The sequence below is a fragment of the Ciconia boyciana genome, chromosome 3 (assembly GCF_034638445.1).
Source record: "Ciconia boyciana chromosome 3, ASM3463844v1, whole genome shotgun sequence".
In the NCBI taxonomy this organism is placed as follows: Eukaryota; Metazoa; Chordata; class Aves; order Ciconiiformes; family Ciconiidae; genus Ciconia; species Ciconia boyciana.
The window spans coordinates 17,926,487-17,942,522 of NC_132936.1; the positions used below are offsets into that span (position 1 = coordinate 17,926,487).

The 16,036-nt window shown below is 35.0% G+C and overlaps 1 protein-coding gene across 2 annotated transcripts in view; it reads left to right on the plus strand.

Moving 5' to 3' along the window:
* Nucleotides 1–16,036, plus strand: part of KIDINS220 (kinase D interacting substrate 220) — an 83,145-nt gene that overhangs the window by 20,507 nt on the left and 46,602 nt on the right. For both annotated transcript variants that reach the window (XM_072855089.1, XM_072855088.1), the window contains exons 9-20: nucleotides 1,215–1,313; nucleotides 3,845–3,943; nucleotides 4,655–4,753; nucleotides 5,707–5,884; nucleotides 6,417–6,581; nucleotides 8,000–8,179; nucleotides 8,552–8,717; nucleotides 9,633–9,784; nucleotides 12,287–12,576; nucleotides 13,993–14,133; nucleotides 14,788–15,031; nucleotides 15,199–15,287. In XM_072855089.1, the coding sequence (XP_072711190.1) occupies nucleotides 1,215–1,313; nucleotides 3,845–3,943; nucleotides 4,655–4,753; nucleotides 5,707–5,884; nucleotides 6,417–6,581; nucleotides 8,000–8,179; nucleotides 8,552–8,717; nucleotides 9,633–9,784; nucleotides 12,287–12,576; nucleotides 13,993–14,133; nucleotides 14,788–15,031; nucleotides 15,199–15,287 (1,902 nt within the window). The remainder of the gene's footprint in view (nucleotides 1–1,214; nucleotides 1,314–3,844; nucleotides 3,944–4,654; nucleotides 4,754–5,706; nucleotides 5,885–6,416; nucleotides 6,582–7,999; nucleotides 8,180–8,551; nucleotides 8,718–9,632; nucleotides 9,785–12,286; nucleotides 12,577–13,992; nucleotides 14,134–14,787; nucleotides 15,032–15,198; nucleotides 15,288–16,036) is intronic.

Here is a 16,036-nt window from a genome sequence, read left to right on the forward strand (position 1 = left end):
TCATAATTTTAAAAGGGTTTTTGGATGCATTTTCCTATATTTCAAGTGTCAGCTTAGTGCATTTCTTGGAAGGTTACATATGGAGCTGCAGTGTTGCATGTGACAACAAATTTGATCTGAGGCACATATCAAAGCAAAACTTTAAATATTTAAGGGAATACTTTGCAGTCTCCCTTCCCACCTCTTCTGTCATAAAATTCTACCACTGTCTGCATTCCTGTGCTTTTGGGAAGGATAAATTACAGCTTTCAGTACAGCTGACTGTATTCCAAAAATACATCAAACAATGAGTAGTCTTAGTTTCAGATGCTAGAGTAGGTTTTGATAAGGAAAATTTCTTGGTTTGCAGCCAGGTATGTAATGACTGTGATTGATAGGGGATCTACTACTACTGAGCTTTCTAACTGAATTCCACACCTGTGAATTAGCTATACTTTTATTTATTTTTCCTGTTTCATCATAAAAGAAGTATTAGGTAATTTCAGGATTTCATTTTCTGAAATTCTGACATATCCTTAAGTGTGTTAAAATCAGAAGACTTAAGCAGAATTGTAGCTTTGTTTTACATATATAGAACTCCATTTACCACAGTAGAATATTTTTTCTTTTGATCAATTTGAGATAAAATCAGCCTTTTGCTTCTTTTCTTTATGACAGCATAGTGTATGTAAACAGGATTGCAGTCAAATCTGCACAAAAAAAAGGGATAAAATTCTTTAAAATTCTTGAAGATCTTTTGTCAGCTGTGAAACATCTAAAGGAGACAGCCAACATTCTTGTCTGATTGTAAAGAGGTTATTACTGTGAGTAATTACTTGTCTGATTGTAAAGAGGTTATTACTGTGAGTGGTTGGCCTTCCTATGAATGTAGAGAACAGCTGGATTTTTTCATAATCATTATTAATTTTTGCTGTTATTTTTTAGGATAGTGGTTTAAGCTGGACCTATTTTGGGGTGTTTGTTTTGCCATAAATATATAATATTTCATCTCTTTGCAAAAAAACCCCCAAATATGGAGTCTGGAATTTTTTCTTCTATATACCCGTTTTTTGCAGAGATAGAACTATTTTTTTGTATCTTCTTTAAAATGAGTGCAGATTTCTTAATTTAAATAGGCATAGTGTATATTTTGAGGCTATAATTTATTCTGTGTTGCATTTCTTTTTGCTGAATAGTATTAATTCATCTTCAATGTTCTTTCACTGTTTTTCTAGAGTGGAGATACAGTGCTGATTGGGGCTGTTAGAGGAGGTCATGTTGAAATTGTGAGGGCCCTGCTCCATAAATATGCTGATATAGATATCAGAGGTCAGGTAAGTACAACAATGTAAATGTTAGAGTAGTTCTTAAATAGGATGTGAATTTGAATACCAAACAGTTACATCGTGTTTCTGAAAACAGGGCTTTAAAAGCTTGCTCAGTCTACTCTGTAGGAAACTCAGATTCCCATCAAGCATTAAAAATACATCAATTGCTGTGCAGTTTTTAAGATATAAGACATATGTAATTGTAATGACTTCTTAAGCTGCATTTCTTTCAGTTAATTTGTATAATAGTTGAAAAGCAAAATATGTAAATTGAACTTATTTCATCTGCACTACTGAACAGATTTAAAATAATGAAATACTTAAAACCCCCATAATATTATTATTTTAATACTTAATATTTTAAATTTAATATCAATATATTAAAATATGATACACCTTAGATTATATCTGTTGTCCGTGCAGTTCTGTCACTATGCCTGGTTGGTTCCTGTCTCCTTCACTAACTTCCTTTCTTGCATTAAGCAGTGTTGTCAGTGGTTTCCATGTTTTCTACCTACCCCTTCTTTCTTTTTTTGTCCTTTGATTAAGGTATTGTTTTTATTCTTGTACAGAAAGCTCTCTTACTCAGCAAGGTACTTTTTTTATTGTTCAGCTTGCTTTCTTTTGCTTGAAGCTATTCAAATCACTCTGCTCGCAGGCATATACGGTCTGCCAAGTTTGAACACCAAACTAACTAGTCACTGAGAGCTGCAAAGATTCAGTGCCTGCTATTGATGTAGAGCCTCTTTGAGAAGCCAAGAAGCTTTTAGTTCGGAGAAAAAGTAGTGTTTGGATCTCTTCCTCTAACCTGCCATTGGAAACCTGGAATTATGTGTCTCAGCTTCTTGCTAACATGGGTCTGAAAATCTGGAGCTTTTCAACATCTTGATATGACCAAGGCAATACAGAAACAGCAAGGGGACCCAGCCTCCTTGGGGGCGGGGAAGCTTCTGACTTCTGGCAGCGTGAGCGTGTCGGTATAGCCGTTTCCAGTGGTTAATCTAGAGAATGCATTTGTGGCCTTGTTGACACAGCAGCAGTGAGTACCATCAGAGGAAGACTCTGGCTGTGCGCTTCAGATCTTCAGACTAGGACCAGCAGTATCAAAATGGGTGATGAGTGCTAAGTGTTTAGCAACTCCCCTGCTGTTTGGCACTGCAGCACCTGTCTGCCAGCCAGACCTGTTCCGCGGAGATTTGCTGCCTGCCCAAGTCTGTGATGTTCCAGAAAGATTGCTGAGTGTTGTCCAGCCTTCCAGCAACTGTGTTCCTTGCTGCTCATTCATCCATATGGACACTAGTCAGGGGGGACCTCGAGCAGACAAAACGTGACTACAGGGCTCTGGGAGCGAGTGTTGGGGCAGTGGGGGGCTCAGATGGTGTTCTCAGCCCTTCTGGTAAGGGGGAAGGGGCCAGCTGGGAGCATTTGGCAGACCAGTGCAGCTGATGTTGCTAGCGAGGAGTCAGCTTGCTCAGGCTGGTGTCTTGTTGAAGCCACCTGACTGAAGGACGGAGGACATGAAACCCAGGTGACCAGAGAGGAGAGAAGTCTTAGTGACCAGGCTTGTTAAACTGTCAAGAAAGGCTTTAAACTCAATTTGCTGTGAAGCCCATGAGTGGGAGAGAAAGAACTGCAAATGAAAGAAGCAAGCAAGGGAGAAGGCTGCAAGGGGGACTTTGACATTCCTGCTTAGAAGCAGTGTGTGTTCAGAGGCTTTTCTTAAATGTCTCTACACCAGTGTGCATCAAACAGAAAGAGTCGTGGTGCAGTCACTAGGCTACAGAAAGATTGCAGGCATGGAGACTTCCTGGGATAGCATACATCGCTGGGAAAAAAAAAAGATGACACAGGCAGATTTGCAACTATCAACCATTCCCCCTGGTTCAGTGATACAATGTATGGCTCATCTGCATTCTGGTACTTTGTGTTGAGTTTCATGTCCATCTACTTTTACAGCTTTCCAGCTTGCATGGCCTGTTTTTAGACCAGCCAGCCAGTTCAACTGTTTTATTAAGCTATACTGTAAAATTGAGAACAAAATGGAAATTTTTTTTAAAGGCCTGGAAGTGGTTAGCACTTCCATGTTCTAATAGGAGAGAAATCTTTTTTTTTTAAAGAAAAAAAAAAAAAGCCACAGAAAAACATGACTTACATAATAGGGGTAAAAAAGACAACACTCTGGAAAAAGTTGGTTTATTTCATTAGAAAACTTGTATATTTAAGTTACAATTGAATACTTATTTATAGTTTTGGAAACTCAGGAGAGGTTGAATCTGCTTGAATTGTTAAACCTCTTAGTACATTTTGCACAGGTTTTTAAAATAGATTCGTGTTGTCTAGCCAGATTTCCATTCCCCCCCAAAGTTCTACTGGTGTGCCAATTAGATTTGTTGGTGGTTCTCTTTGCCCTGAGCTGTGCTAAAATTTGCTGTATTATGTACTGTTTTCAATATAGAGGTTGTACTTTATATACATTTTTGAAATTCATCCAACTGAATGAAAGTACTGTTAACATTTAATGCGCTCTTTTTTTTCAGGATAATAAAACTGCTTTATATTGGGCAGTTGAGAAAGGAAATGCTACAATGGTGAGGGATATCTTGCAATGCAACCCTGATACTGAAACATGTACAAAGGTAACAATTAGAATTGTAATTGAATTGCTTTGTTTAACATCTGTTCTTTTCTCAACTCCTATATGATGTTAAGATCATAACACCAAATTCAGTTTTTGTGAAATGTTAGTACCTTGCACGCTGTAAATAAATAAATAAAAAAATTCTTCTGAAATACGGAATTTATTTTCAGCAGCAGTAATGTCCCCTTTGTTGATAAACATCACCTACTACTAAAACTGGATAGCAGGGAAAGTGTGGATACTTTACTTCAGTGTCATTGACATGACCAGCAATAAGGAGTAGAGAGCAGGTGCTACTGGAAACTGAGGAAAGAGGTTTCTAATATTGCTAAGCATGAAAGTTCAGACCACCATTTATTGCATGTGCAGGAATAAAAAAAAATAGAGGAAGTAGTATGTACAGCAGGGAGTTACCTCTTCCATGAGTCTCTTTTCAAATATCTTGTATTATATCTGAATCTTGTCTTTCTCTGTTTGGCAGTGTTATTAACAGAAATGTATTTTGTTCTGTGATTCTAATCAATCTAGAATAAGGGTCTGTGATACTTTCTCAATAACATACGCACTGAAGTGTTGTTATTTGCACAGTAACATATTTAATTAAATTCTCTTAAAAGTTTGGGATTTAATTTGTTACGCTATCACTAATTTTTGCTTGGTTTTGAGTATACAGAGAAGATCTTTTTATTAGGCCTACTTTTCCCTTTAGGACGGAGAAACACCCCTTATAAAGGCAACCAAGATGAGAAATATTGAAATAGTAGAGCTTCTTCTGGATAAAGGAGCTAAGGTTTCTGCAGTAGACAAGGTAAAGAATATTTGTTTGTTTACTTTAGTATAGTTAATCATTTTAGTTTTGCAGCAGAATTTTGTAGTGAGTTGTCAAGGGTAATACAGAAAGAGCTTCCTATATGCTTAATAATTAAGCAGACAATAATGCTTAAATGCTTAGTCTCCCATATGCTTGCTTAAATAGATCAGAATACTTAAATATAAATTAATCCCACCATTAATATATTGATTTTTTTGTTTGTATTAAGGTGTTTTTAGTAATATGAAAAGAAAAAATTCCAGGTCAGGAATAAAAATTTCACAGATAAGAATACTAATTCTTAATACACTTGAAAAAGAGCAAAGAGAATGGTTGTTATTTGTCACTGATGTTTGTTTTTGATTAACAGACATTAAACTAAACAATGCCAAGGACAAATACAAGGATTTGTTGCTGTCCTCTTATGCATTCCCTACTTTGACTGTAAACCTTTTAAATACAGGAACATTTATTTGATACTTTTTTAACCTCTTAGTATTATATTTAGGGCAAATAAATAATAAAGTTGATTTGATGTAACAAGGAAACTTTTACCAGAAAGCTTTTTGGAGAAATCTGAGCAGACATGGAAATAATTCTAACAAGCAGTATCTCTTTTTCCAAACAAGTCTGAATTTGTTAGTAGACACTTGCTTCTAAACAGAGACTACAGTTTTCATGAACCTTAAGGTATTATTATAAACATTTAAGAAGGAAGATAGTGCCTTAGATTTAGCATTGTAAGAACTGCCTTTTCACATGTCTTTTCTGAAACTCTTGTAATGCTTTTTTGAGGGGAAAAAATGCTTGCTGTAAGGCATTAATGCTGTTGAGAATACCTTAAGATATATTTCAAGTAAATAACGCATCTGAAATTATGTGGAACATATGGTCTGTTCATAATCTTAGGAATTCATGGTAGATATTACTAGTTTTTCACTTAATTGCAGAAAGGAGATACTCCACTTCATATTGCCATTCGTGGAAGAAGCCGTAAACTTGCTGAATTACTCTTAAGAAATCCAAAAGATGGTAGATTGCTTTATAGACCCAACAAAACAGGAGAAACACCTTACAATATTGACTGTAGCCACCAGAAGAGTATTTTAACACAGATATTTGGAGCCAGTAAGTATAAGTATTTAATTTTGTATTTTTTAAAATAATTTATATACTGAGAATCCAGTTTATTCAACTCTGTATTGAAAAGTGGTAACCATTTAGTTTTTTTAATGTTGCAACTAATGGGAGAGCTTTAAAAAAAATCAGTTGGCAAGAAAATTCATCATTCTAAAAGCTTAACAAAGGTCAAATGTACCTTTTATTTTTGACTTTTGACATTGGATACTGTGTGACTTCTGTTGATCATTTTGTTTTTACTGAGATCTTGCTTGTGTAGGAATTATTTTCTTTAACTTGCTGTGATTTGGGATTTTGCTTGAGTCTTTTGTGGTAAGCTCTAATGGTTTTGATAATTATATAACATTTATGCAGATGATTTACGATTCCTTTGAACAAGAATGTACCAATAATAACAGCTATTATATGGGAGGAGTGTATATATAAATATAGGCGAACCTGTCATGATTTTATGTATGAAAATTGTCATATTGAAGAGTTTCTTAAAGCAAATTTCTCTAATATAGTATTCGTATTACAGGACACCTGTCTCCCACAGAATCTGACGGTGACATGCTGGGTTACGATCTGTACAGCAGTGCTTTGGCTGATATTCTGAGTGAACCAACCATGCAGCCACCTATCTGTGTAGGCTTATATGCACAATGGGGAAGTGGAAAATCTTTCCTGCTCAAGAAACTGGAAGGTAAAAGTTAATTTAGCCTTTTCTGGAGGTTCAAATCTCTCTATGAAAAGTATTGCACAGGAGTTACTAGTTTCTGCAGCAGCCATTGGTCCATGTAATGTTGTATCCAGTCTCTGTTTCTGTAATGAAAGGATTTCAGTTTTAGTGTGGTTAGTTCAGCCATAGGTTGCTTTGTTAATTTATACAATGTCAAGACAGTCTTTAAATGTTGCTGTCTCTTGTCCTGCAGGTTTCTTGCAGCAGTGAATCTACCATTTAGGTACTGCTGAAAGTATGGCTGCTGAAATACGCCTTGCTGGGTGTGTGTGTGTGTGTCAAATCGGGTTCAGACCTTCTTTGCTGCAGTATTTATTTATTGTGCCTCCTATGTGTCATCTTAGATTTTTTTTTTTTGAAGTTTAAGAACAAATTCCAGGCTATTAATATTTTTTCTCTGTATTGTATTTTCTCTGCATCTAGTTTTCTTCCCCTTTCTCCTTATTTACTTTGAGCTTTTTGAACTTTCTGAAATGACAGAGGAAGGCAAATGCAGTATGTGAAGAGAGTCAATATTTTTCACAGTGGAAATCGGCATCTTATTTACAGTTTTAGCTTTTTCTAACAAAGGATGTTTTTCTGAGATGTTTCAGTATAATTCAAAGTACTTTTACCAGTCCTGAGGTTTCTTACTTTCTGTGATTTCTATGTTTTTAAAAGCTTCCGTATTAGTCAAAATGGGGTCTGTTAATTTTGTTCACCTCATGCCCCATGTCATAAACAAAAAGCGGTGTGCATTTTTGACTGTGATGTTTATTGTCAATGAGCTCTTATGTTTTTAAAATGCTTCTCCAGTATTTTCTTCCTGTTCCTCATTTATCTTTTTATTCTGGATTGTGTTTTTAATGTTTCTTACTCAATAGATCCCTAAATAAGTTTCTTCAGGAATTTCTGTTTTAGTAAATATGAATCAACAAACAGAAGTAAATACTGAAGCCTTTACATTGTACTGTTATATCTGACTATTTGAGGAACGTGGTCCAGATTTCAATGAAGGAGGTTTTGGGAGTTGGTTGGGGTTTTTTTTGACATATATGGTGGATTTATTTTTCTTGGTGTCATAAAATAGGTTTTAAACTTTTGAAGGAGGATAGGAAATTGCATGGCTTTTAATGTGTCTTTAAAAGTAGAAAATCTGCAGCAAACAGTGCAAGTATGTATTTAAATGGTTTCATTCATTGCATGGGTGAAAACTTAGGGGTTTGCACTAATGTTTGAAGAAGAATTCAAGCATCGTTGTCCTTTTTTTGGATCAATAATAGGGAAAAGTTATACAGTCTAGTGAAAAAGTTTCTTTTCAAAGATGATAATTATAATACCTTTTTTGCTTTCTGTTCTAGAATGATTTAACATTTTAACTGTTCTTTGTCTTTTTGTTTTAGATGAAATGAAGACTTTCGCAGGACAGCAGATTGAACCTCTATTTCAGTTCTCCTGGCTTATTGTGTTCCTCACAGTTTTACTGTGTGGAGGTTTGGGTTTATTGCTTGCTTTCACAGTGGATGCAAAGCTTGGAATAGCGGTGTCACTCAGTTTATTAGCAGTTCTCTACATTTTCTTTAGTAAGTCTGTCTTATTTTATATGAAATTTGTGAAGGGTTTTTTTTATTTTTGGAGTTCAGTATTGTTTTGTAGACATGCTTTATGATTCAGAAAAAAAAAATGTTTTTGTAGAAAATAGGACCTCTTCAGACCCTTTCCTTGCGTTTTGGATGTAATTTGTGAGAGGGCATTCTTGAAAACAAAGAAGGATTTTGTATATAAACTTCATTATGTTACTCTTACCATTTTCATTTTTAACCATAACTTTAAAAATTCATTCAGCTCCTTTTACGTAACTCCATACCTTATCTGTTCAAACTTCATGGTTCTTCCAGTTGTGAACGTTAACTAAAATGTAGTCATAACATCTTTTTAAATTTTTAATATTTTAGCTGTAATTTACTTTGGTGGCCGAAGAGAAGGTGAGAGCTGGAACTGGGCCTGGGTGTTAAGTGCAAGGTTGGCAAGACATATTGGATATTTAGAGTTGCTTCTCAAACTCATGTTTGTGAACCCACCAGAATTACCAGAGCAAACCACTAAAGCTTTACCTGTCAGGTTAGTTATTTCATTTATTTACTCTTGAATGAATAATTGAGGTTCACTCTGATACTTTTCAAACTACGTGTATTATTGTTCATATTTATCTTCCTATGAAAAGCTGTTGAGATTCCTGTTTGAAAAACAGCAGCCCTAGAAGATCATGTAGTTACATTTTTCAGTGTGAAGAAGATAGTAGTGTTTTCAAGAAAAACTCTGTGCCAAAGACACTGAAAGTTACTGCTTTTTAGTATTAGAGGTTTTGACTATCATGCTAATAAAAACTTGTAGCAGATAAAATAAGAATTTAGTTTTCTAGTATAGCTTACTGTGTATTATATTTAATGCTTGTCTCACTGATTACTTCTGTTAAGGTCTTTTCCCTTTCCCTTTCCTGTAGAGCATCAGACTGCTCAAAGCTTCTAGTTTACTCGAAAGCAAGAAAATTTATGCCGTGTGTTTTATAGTTTTGTTTCCTCCTATTGTTTAGAGACTTGTATTTTAGCCTCATGGTGCTTTTATGTGATCTTGTTCTTCTGTGGTTTTTTTTTTTTTTAATCCTCCATAAATATTTCAAAATAGGTCAGAATGCAATTTTAAAAATACTTGTCAATATTATGTTATGGCATCATAAAGATATTTTTATGTTTTTACTGCTGCCTGAGGTGCCGTTAGTGATGTGACCATTTTTATCTTTTTAAGAAATCAAGTTTTAGAATAGGAAGTGGGGCAAAGAAGAGATTGATAACAGGAGAAATAAAGAAATAAATACTTAAATTCCATGTAGAGTTTAAAAAAATTAAGTATTTAACATTTTGTGCCACTTGAAAATACTTTTAGCTGCAGAGATGCAGGAAGATCTTTGTTTTGGTTGCCATAAAGTATTTAAAGCTTTCTAAAGTATACAAAATACATGTTTTTTTTATCTTTCAGATTTTTGTTTACGGACTACAATAGACTGTCCAGTGTGGGTGGAGAAACTTCATTGGCTGAGATGATTGCTACCCTCTCTGATGCATGTGAAAGGGAGTTTGGTTTCTTAGCAACAAGGCTATTTCGAGTTTTCAAGACAGAAGATACACAAGGTTTTTATTACCTGAATGACATTTCCAATTATTCCATTTCAATGCACTGTTATCAGGGGTTCTGTTTTTCACATTATAAGCTCTTTTTAGAAACTGTTGTAGCCATGCAGAAATTCACACAGAAGGGGAAAACCCTTGTATTGTGTTGGAGATAAAAATGCCCTGTTTTCTTTGCTCATCTTGATTTTATTAGTATCAGAAAGGACTATCTTCTGTGAAGTATAGCATTCAGAAGTGTCAGTGGAAATGCGTATTTATATTACATCCTTTTAGATGCAGCATGGTATTTTTCCATAGCAGTTAAGTCATTCTGTCTGAGCCAGATAAAGGGAAAAGTATACTTTTGTGTATTGCTAAGAGAAGTTTCTGTTTAGTTTATTAGATTTTAATTCAGAGCTTTTATGAGTGACCACTACTTATTCTTGGAAATATTAAATGTATAGAACATGGTTGGTCCAGAGCCATAAATTGCTGTGATCAGTGCTGGTAAGATGGGATGAAATATTCCTACTTGATCCAAATGGATCAAACTTTTTTCTTCTGTCCCATCTGTAAAAAAATAGTAAAAAATAGATTTCTGAAAAAAATATGCAGAACAGAGTATGATATTGTGAAAAAAGGGAGTTCTTGAGGGTAACTTCCAATTCATAGAGGACTTATTTCTACTTGGAGTTAAGTTTCAGTCAGTTACTTCTCATTTCACTTTGGCCTTGACCACAAATTGAGGGATCTGTTAGATGCTGTCTCCTCTCACAAAGTGAAATGTTTGGAGTCTCCTGTCTTGCAGAGTGTGGAAAAAGCCATGCTATGTGCTGAACACAACTTACTCTTCATTGTTCTTTCTCAAATTCACTGAATGTTCTTTATGAACTCCATTTGGTGGAGTTCAAGAAACTCCACCAAAAAGGGTGGAGTTTTTCCCCCTTATTTCCATGTTAGACATTCTGCAGTTCTTCTCCTTAACCTCAGTGAAACAGCTTTCATGATGCTGTAATTTCTCCCAAAACAGACTTGAGAATGACAGTGTAGTGCTGGCTTCTTGTGATTATTTGCAGTAATCATCTTTTCCCTTTCATTTGTAATCTTACATTTCTCTTTTATTCCTTGGCTCTGTTGCCTTCCTGTGCTCTTCGTAATTATCTAATTGATTTTTTTAAAAAATTTTATCTATTTGATGATCTTGCACATCTTCTTGTATCCAGATATTTGTAGGTCTAGGGTCATAGGTTTCTTGATGATCTTGCACATCTTCTCCTTGTATCCAGATATTTGTAGGTCTAGGGTCATAGGTTTCTTGTCTCTAGATGTTCATAGAAATTCCATATGTTTCTTTTTAGTCTCCTGTATCTTTAATTTTTGTTACATCTGTAAACTCGCAGACAAGCCTATTCAATTGCCATTTTATTGTTGATGATTCCTAAGTCTCTCTCTAATCCAGTTCTGTCTCTTTCTAGCTAGAGGAAGCTTACATCCCTACTTCAGAATATCTAGAACTGAATGTAATTATAATTGAGCTGTTATTCTTCTCTTCTTGCCCCTCACTCCTGTCATTATGCATTTCTGTTTCTTTGTCCTGCATCACAGTCCTGTCTGTCACATATGTCAGTAATGTGAAAGACCTTTCCAGCTCATACCCTGGTCTAGGATATCATATATGGGTCCTGTGTAAACCTTGGATGTTCTTTCCACATAGCATATTTAAAATTAGATTTTTTCCGTTGCAGTTCAAATATGGATTTTTAGCTGTCGTCATTTTGCATCAGATTATTGCTATTGTTCTTTGTTATCAACAAATGTGTACAGACGATGTGAGTCTTCTAGATGTGTACAGATCCTAAAGGCAGAGGCTGCTACTTTGGAAAAAAGCTGTTTCTTTGATCACTGCTTTAGCTGTGCTTAACCTCTAACTGCAATATTTCTTTGTCTCTTCCTTATCAATCCAATTGAAGTAAGGAGGTCGATATTCTCTTTAGAGGCCCTTGTGATCTGTCCAAACCTTATATACTGCAGTCCTCTATTGTTTGTGTATGTTTTAGCATGCAAGAAAGTATAGTCTCAGGTTGTAGCTTGCAGTTTTGATTTAGTTCTCCACTGGCACCATTACTGTTAGATTATCTAAGTATCATGTTTCTGTTTAAAACTGAGTAGTTACCATACTGTTTTCCTAGGATTTACTTGCATAAATACACTTTCCTGAGAGATGTCACAAAAGGGGTGATACCACTGATATGAAATCTATTTAATAAAGATAATTTCCATCCAGTGTGGATTTCTTGAAACAATGGAAATAAACTAAAGATTAAAGGAATATCTCTGCTTCATAATTTCCAAGAATTTTGGCAAATTTAGATGATTTTTTTTCACGTTTGTGACTGGATGGTAACACTGCAGTAACCCTTTGTGCAAGTTAGTGTTTTATGAGAAGTGTGCAAGTTAATAGATTTTGTACTCACCTGTAATTGCATTTTACATTCGTTTTAACAGCAAATACTTGTTTCCTAGGTAAAAAGAAATGGAAGAAAACTTGCTGTCTCCCATCCTTTGTGATTTTCCTGTTCATATTGTCTTGTGTTGTTTCTGCGATTGCCCTGCTGGCAATTTTTAATGTAGAACCAGCCAACATGACAGTCAATGTAATTCTTATATCAGTTACCTGTGTTGTTGGTTTGGCCTTTATCTTGAATTGTCGCACATGGTGGCAAGTGATGGATTCGGTTTTGAATTCTCAAAGAAAACGTCTTCACAGTGCTGCCTCCAAGCTTCACAAGTTGAAAAGTGAGGGGTTCATGAAGGTAAGCATTTATATGAAATGGCCATTAAAAGAATTGAAAGAAAACTCCAAACCTGTAGCCTTCTTAAGATGGGGTGCCATTTATTTAATCAGACCAAGTCTCGCAACATTAGAATGAGCCTTGGTGAGTTTTTACTGAAGAAAACACTTCTTTTCCACTGGTAATTATGCTTAGTGTACAAGATCTGTCTACTCAACCAGGAATGTTAAATTTGGATTAAGTTTTCAGTTTCTAATTTTTTTTTGCTCTGAGGAAGTTAATAAGAAAACAGTTGTTCTAAATAAAGCTTACTTTATATCATAAGATTAGAAAGAGTAACTTTTAAAATATTCTGAAGGTGAAAAACCAAGCCTGACTTTGGCTGTCTGCAAGACCTCTTTACTAAGGAAGGAATGTTAGCACTGAAAGAACATTTCAAAACAGTTCACATATTTAATGAAAAATTATAGAAAATACTACTGTTTTGCTGGGTTGTATCTAAACTGATTAAAAAAATGGTACCCATCAGGCTGTCACCGAATATCCTGTATGCTCCTATTTGAAAATAAACTTTAGCATCATGATGGCTTCCTCCGTAGATTACAGCTAATACACTGTATAACAGTATGCTGTGCAAATATTTTTGTAGCGTAGAAGACCGTATCTGTGTCTCGCTACTGTGTTTCTTGACAATAGTTTTTTGAGTGGTATTTATCTGGCATAACTTCAGTCATTTAGGAGTTAGGTTCACCCTTTGCAATCAAAGGAGAGAAGTGGGTATTTCTGGAGAGTTATTCATATGACTTATGTTATCTTAATGTGCACATTCAAGATCAATCTAGTGGTGAATGGATCAGATTTTAATGTCTACCTGTTAGTTGCTGAAATTAGGGCAGGTGACTTCCACCTTTGTTTCTATATTACAGGTAGTTGTTATATGTGTAACTTAATGTTGAAAAACTCAAAAAATCTTCAGATTGCCCATCCTGAATAGGAATGACTGAGCATCAGAGTAATAGCATACTTTGCTTGGCTGGAAGGCAGATAGAAAATTTCAGTGTACGTTTTATGCAAAGCAATTTTTGAGGACTAGCTGAAGCTACAAATACTCTTTTGTTTACTCTTGAAATACTGATTTACAGTGCATAAATATTACTTTCTTTTTAAATAACATTCTAATGGAATTTAAATAAGGGTAGTTTGTTACATAAAGTGGAATATGTGGTTCTGCTGTACATTTTTGTGCAAATAGGAAATTAAAATTTTCAAAGTGACACTTTAGGACTTTCACTTTGGGTATTTCTAAGTGTTTATTTTTGTAATCTTACTGAAGTATTTTTGGTCCAAGTAGCAATCTGCAAAAGTAATTATATGCATTTTTGTGAGTTTTAAGTATTATAGAGATGTCTTTTCCTTCTTTGCTTTTCATTTTTGTAGGTTTTGAAATGTGAAGTGGAACTGATGGCCAAAATGGCAAAAACCATTGACAGCTTCACTCAGAACCAGACAAGGCTTGTTGTAATTATTGATGGATTGGATGCTTGTGAACAGGACAAAGTTTTACAGATGCTGGATACTGTGAGTTGGATTGTTTTATAAATATGATCTCTGGATCCATCTGGATGATCTCTTCCATAGATGAGCTCAGATACATACAGTTATTGTGTATTTTCTGTAGAAAGAAGGCATGTATACAGAGTCTGTGTGTTGTAGCCTTTTAACGCTTGTATAAATTGGCATAACTTTAATACTGAGAGTGATGGGTTTTAAAAGTTGAAAATTAAATCCCAGTAAGACTGTACATGTTAATACTTGTGAAAAGTTTTGAAATAATCAGATGTAAATTATTGAAAACTAATATCCTGTTGAAACAAACTTACAATGTTTGGTGAGTTTTTTGTACTTACTTTTGAAGTACTTTAGGTGAAAAATACTTAAATGCTAAATATTTGGGCCGGCTAGGACATTACTGCGCGATACCTTCTTGGTGATGACTTCCACTGTAACTACCACTGCTAATTCGTCAAGTATGCTTATTTCTAATTGTGGATAAGTTCCTAACATTAGATATCTCATATTGAAGAAACTGATATCTCTCTGCATCTCTTGTCCTCTCAAGTTTATAACTCAAACAGAATGAATAGAAAATGTTGAGTCAGACATTCAAAGAATCCACAGTTACTGTTAATTATTAATTATTATTAACAAGATGTACTGTCTACTTTTTTACAGGTGCGAGTCTTGTTTTCAAAAGGCCCATTTATTGCTATTTTTGCAAGTGACCCACACATTATTATAAAGGCTATTAACCAGAATCTCAACAGTGTTCTACGTGATTCAAACATAAATGGACATGATTACATGCGAAACATAGTCCATTTGCCCGTTTTTCTGAATAGTCGAGGGCTTAGTAATGCAAAAAAACTGATGGTAGCTTCGACAACCAATGGAGATATTCCTTATACAGATAATGCAGGTAAGGTTATGCAGGAGTATGATGTGAAAGTTACAAAACCAATATTCCAAAGGTCTGGGTTTTGGACAAACTGTTTAAATAATTGGCAGATTGTTAGTGGTATTTGATAGCTCAGTCAAATGTATATGAATGAAGAAAATGCCTGCCTCTTGTTTTCCTTTCCACAGGATTGCATGAAGAGGTTGACAGGAGAGTTTCTCAGAACAGTCTTGGAGACATGACCAAGCTTGGTAGCAAAACTGCTCTCAACAGGCGGGTGAGAGAGATTTTTTTTAGACTAAATGGAGATACTGGTAATACCTCTTTTCTTTTCTATTCTTTTCTTTTTTCTTTCACATTTTTAATGATGTCAACTTGGAATACTTATCAAACCATTCTTATGAAATTAATATAAATGATCCATGCAGGAAAAGTACGTTCTTAAATCAGTAGACTGATGCTTTATCAAAGAGGAAAAACTTTGCTTGCTCACCGAAGTGTTCTTTTCCACAAATACTTAAATTCAGCTCTCTGTGAATGCTGAGATGATACAGCATACTGGTAGTAGCTATGATCTATGTATGTCTGTATATTTTGGATTTTTGTGTATAAGCCCAGTATCACTTGATCACAGGATGTTGCAACAAGGGTCAGTAATTGAGCAAATCAAGGGATTTAGAATATTATAGTACTAGACTTTTACTGCAACATGTCCACCACACTTCTTTCCTGCTTTCTGTTTTCCTATCTTTACGTAAAATCAGAAAGTGGTTGAATAAAAGGCATCTAGGAAGTAGTGAAAAGTAACGCAGAGTCTGAGGATTCTGAGATTTTTGAGCTGCCATCGGTAGAGACTTGGGGAGTTTTGTAGCAGAGGAACCTGATGTTCACTTTAATTTTAAAATGTAATTAATAAATGGATGGCATTAACTTTTTGTAGAGACAGTAGGAAACGATGATGGCAATGCTGAAATTAGTAACCTTTTTACAAAATATCTCACTGTGTCACTATTTTGCCCTCTCAGA